This window comes from Micropterus dolomieu, linkage group LG08, assembly GCF_021292245.1.
Source record: "Micropterus dolomieu isolate WLL.071019.BEF.003 ecotype Adirondacks linkage group LG08, ASM2129224v1, whole genome shotgun sequence".
NCBI classification, from domain to species: domain Eukaryota; kingdom Metazoa; phylum Chordata; class Actinopteri; order Centrarchiformes; family Centrarchidae; genus Micropterus; species Micropterus dolomieu.
In genome coordinates this window covers 32,160,445-32,161,728 of record NC_060157.1, presented here as the reverse complement: position 1 = coordinate 32,161,728, position 1,284 = coordinate 32,160,445, and the positions used below count along the sequence as shown (strand labels likewise).

At 43.5% G+C, this 1,284-nt stretch overlaps 1 protein-coding gene across 1 annotated transcript in view; it reads left to right on the top strand.

Moving 5' to 3' along the window:
* The first annotated feature begins 241 nt into the window (after positions 1 to 241).
* Positions 242 to 1,284, top strand: part of LOC123975022 (putative beta-lactamase-like 1) — a 4,431-nt gene continuing 3,388 nt past the window's right edge. The window contains exon 1 of the mRNA XM_046056112.1: positions 242 to 341. Within this exon, the coding sequence (XP_045912068.1) occupies positions 242 to 341 (100 nt within the window). The remainder of the gene's footprint in view (positions 342 to 1,284) is intronic.

Sequence of the window (1,284 nt, the reverse complement as noted above, 5' to 3'; positions counted from 1 at the left end):
AAATGTAGGACTTTTGCTGTCTGGAGAAGAACGACACAAATAAAACGCAAGACGTCTGAAGCTCGTTTCCTTCCCTCGGTGAGCTGAATGATCTGTTCTGCAGCTGCTGTTTGTGTTTTACATGTCAACAGAAAAAGATCTTTGTGAATGTGATGGAATGTGAGGTTTGTGCTCATGTTGAGGTACTTTACCATTAACATTTTATTTCTAGACTGTGTGCCTCTGACAACCAGTCAGCAAGATGAAATGGAGCATGCTGGGTACGGTTGTCTTCTTTCTGCTCTCCGTGGTCATGACCTTCTGCTTCATATGGCAGTACAGGCTGCCAAAGCTGAAGACAGGTAAAGTTTATGTAGTCAGAGTTAACACCCACACGTAGACTAAGAGATGACTCTGCAACCAGGATCTACTAGTGGACCTGGGATTTCCTCAGCCTGGTGTAATTGCTCGTTTGCAGGAGCTGCAGCAGGATTACACAAAGCTGGAAATAGTAGCAGCAGGATTAAAGCAGACTTCAGGAGGAGGAGGGAAGCCAGAGCCGAGCAGCCACCACCTTCAGATTCTCATGATTTGTATGCAACATAAATCTAGATTTGGCTCAGCGACAGCTCTGTGTTCAGTGACTGACTGTGTCCAACAGGGTTAGGGTTATATAGGGTTAGGGGATATATATATATATACACACACACACACACACACACACACACACACATACATATATATTGTTAGATCCCGAGTCACCCCTGTTCAGGAGGTACTGGACCAGCTCTCCGTCTTAAAGGGTCCGATCCTCTAGGCCTATGGGTATTACCCTAGTAGGTATGACTGAGGACTGTTTAAGCTGGTGTCGAAGAGATTCGCCTGGCTTCTAACTGTCTTCTTCCGAACGCCTACCCTGCTTACTCTGAGATAGCACCTGACTGAATAGCCCTAGAGCCAGATACCACCCCAGCCACGCCAGTTAACGACAGCTCTCTTCTCATTGATCAGTGCACTTGGTATGGTTGCCAGGTTGGTATTTAGTGGCCAGGAAAATAGGCCCCAAGGATAAGTTAATTTCAGTGGCTAGAGCAACCTATAAGAACCTCAAAGATGTTAAACACACTTTACCTAATTGATTACTACCTTAGTGAGGAAATAACTTCAATGTCGACTATCGTTCTTTAAATGCAGTGATTATATATTTTATTGCATAAAGTTAGCAAGGGCAAGCATACAACTGAAATTGGTTAAAATTGAGTAAAAATAATAAAACTGTTAAAATTCAAAACCTGATACGAATAG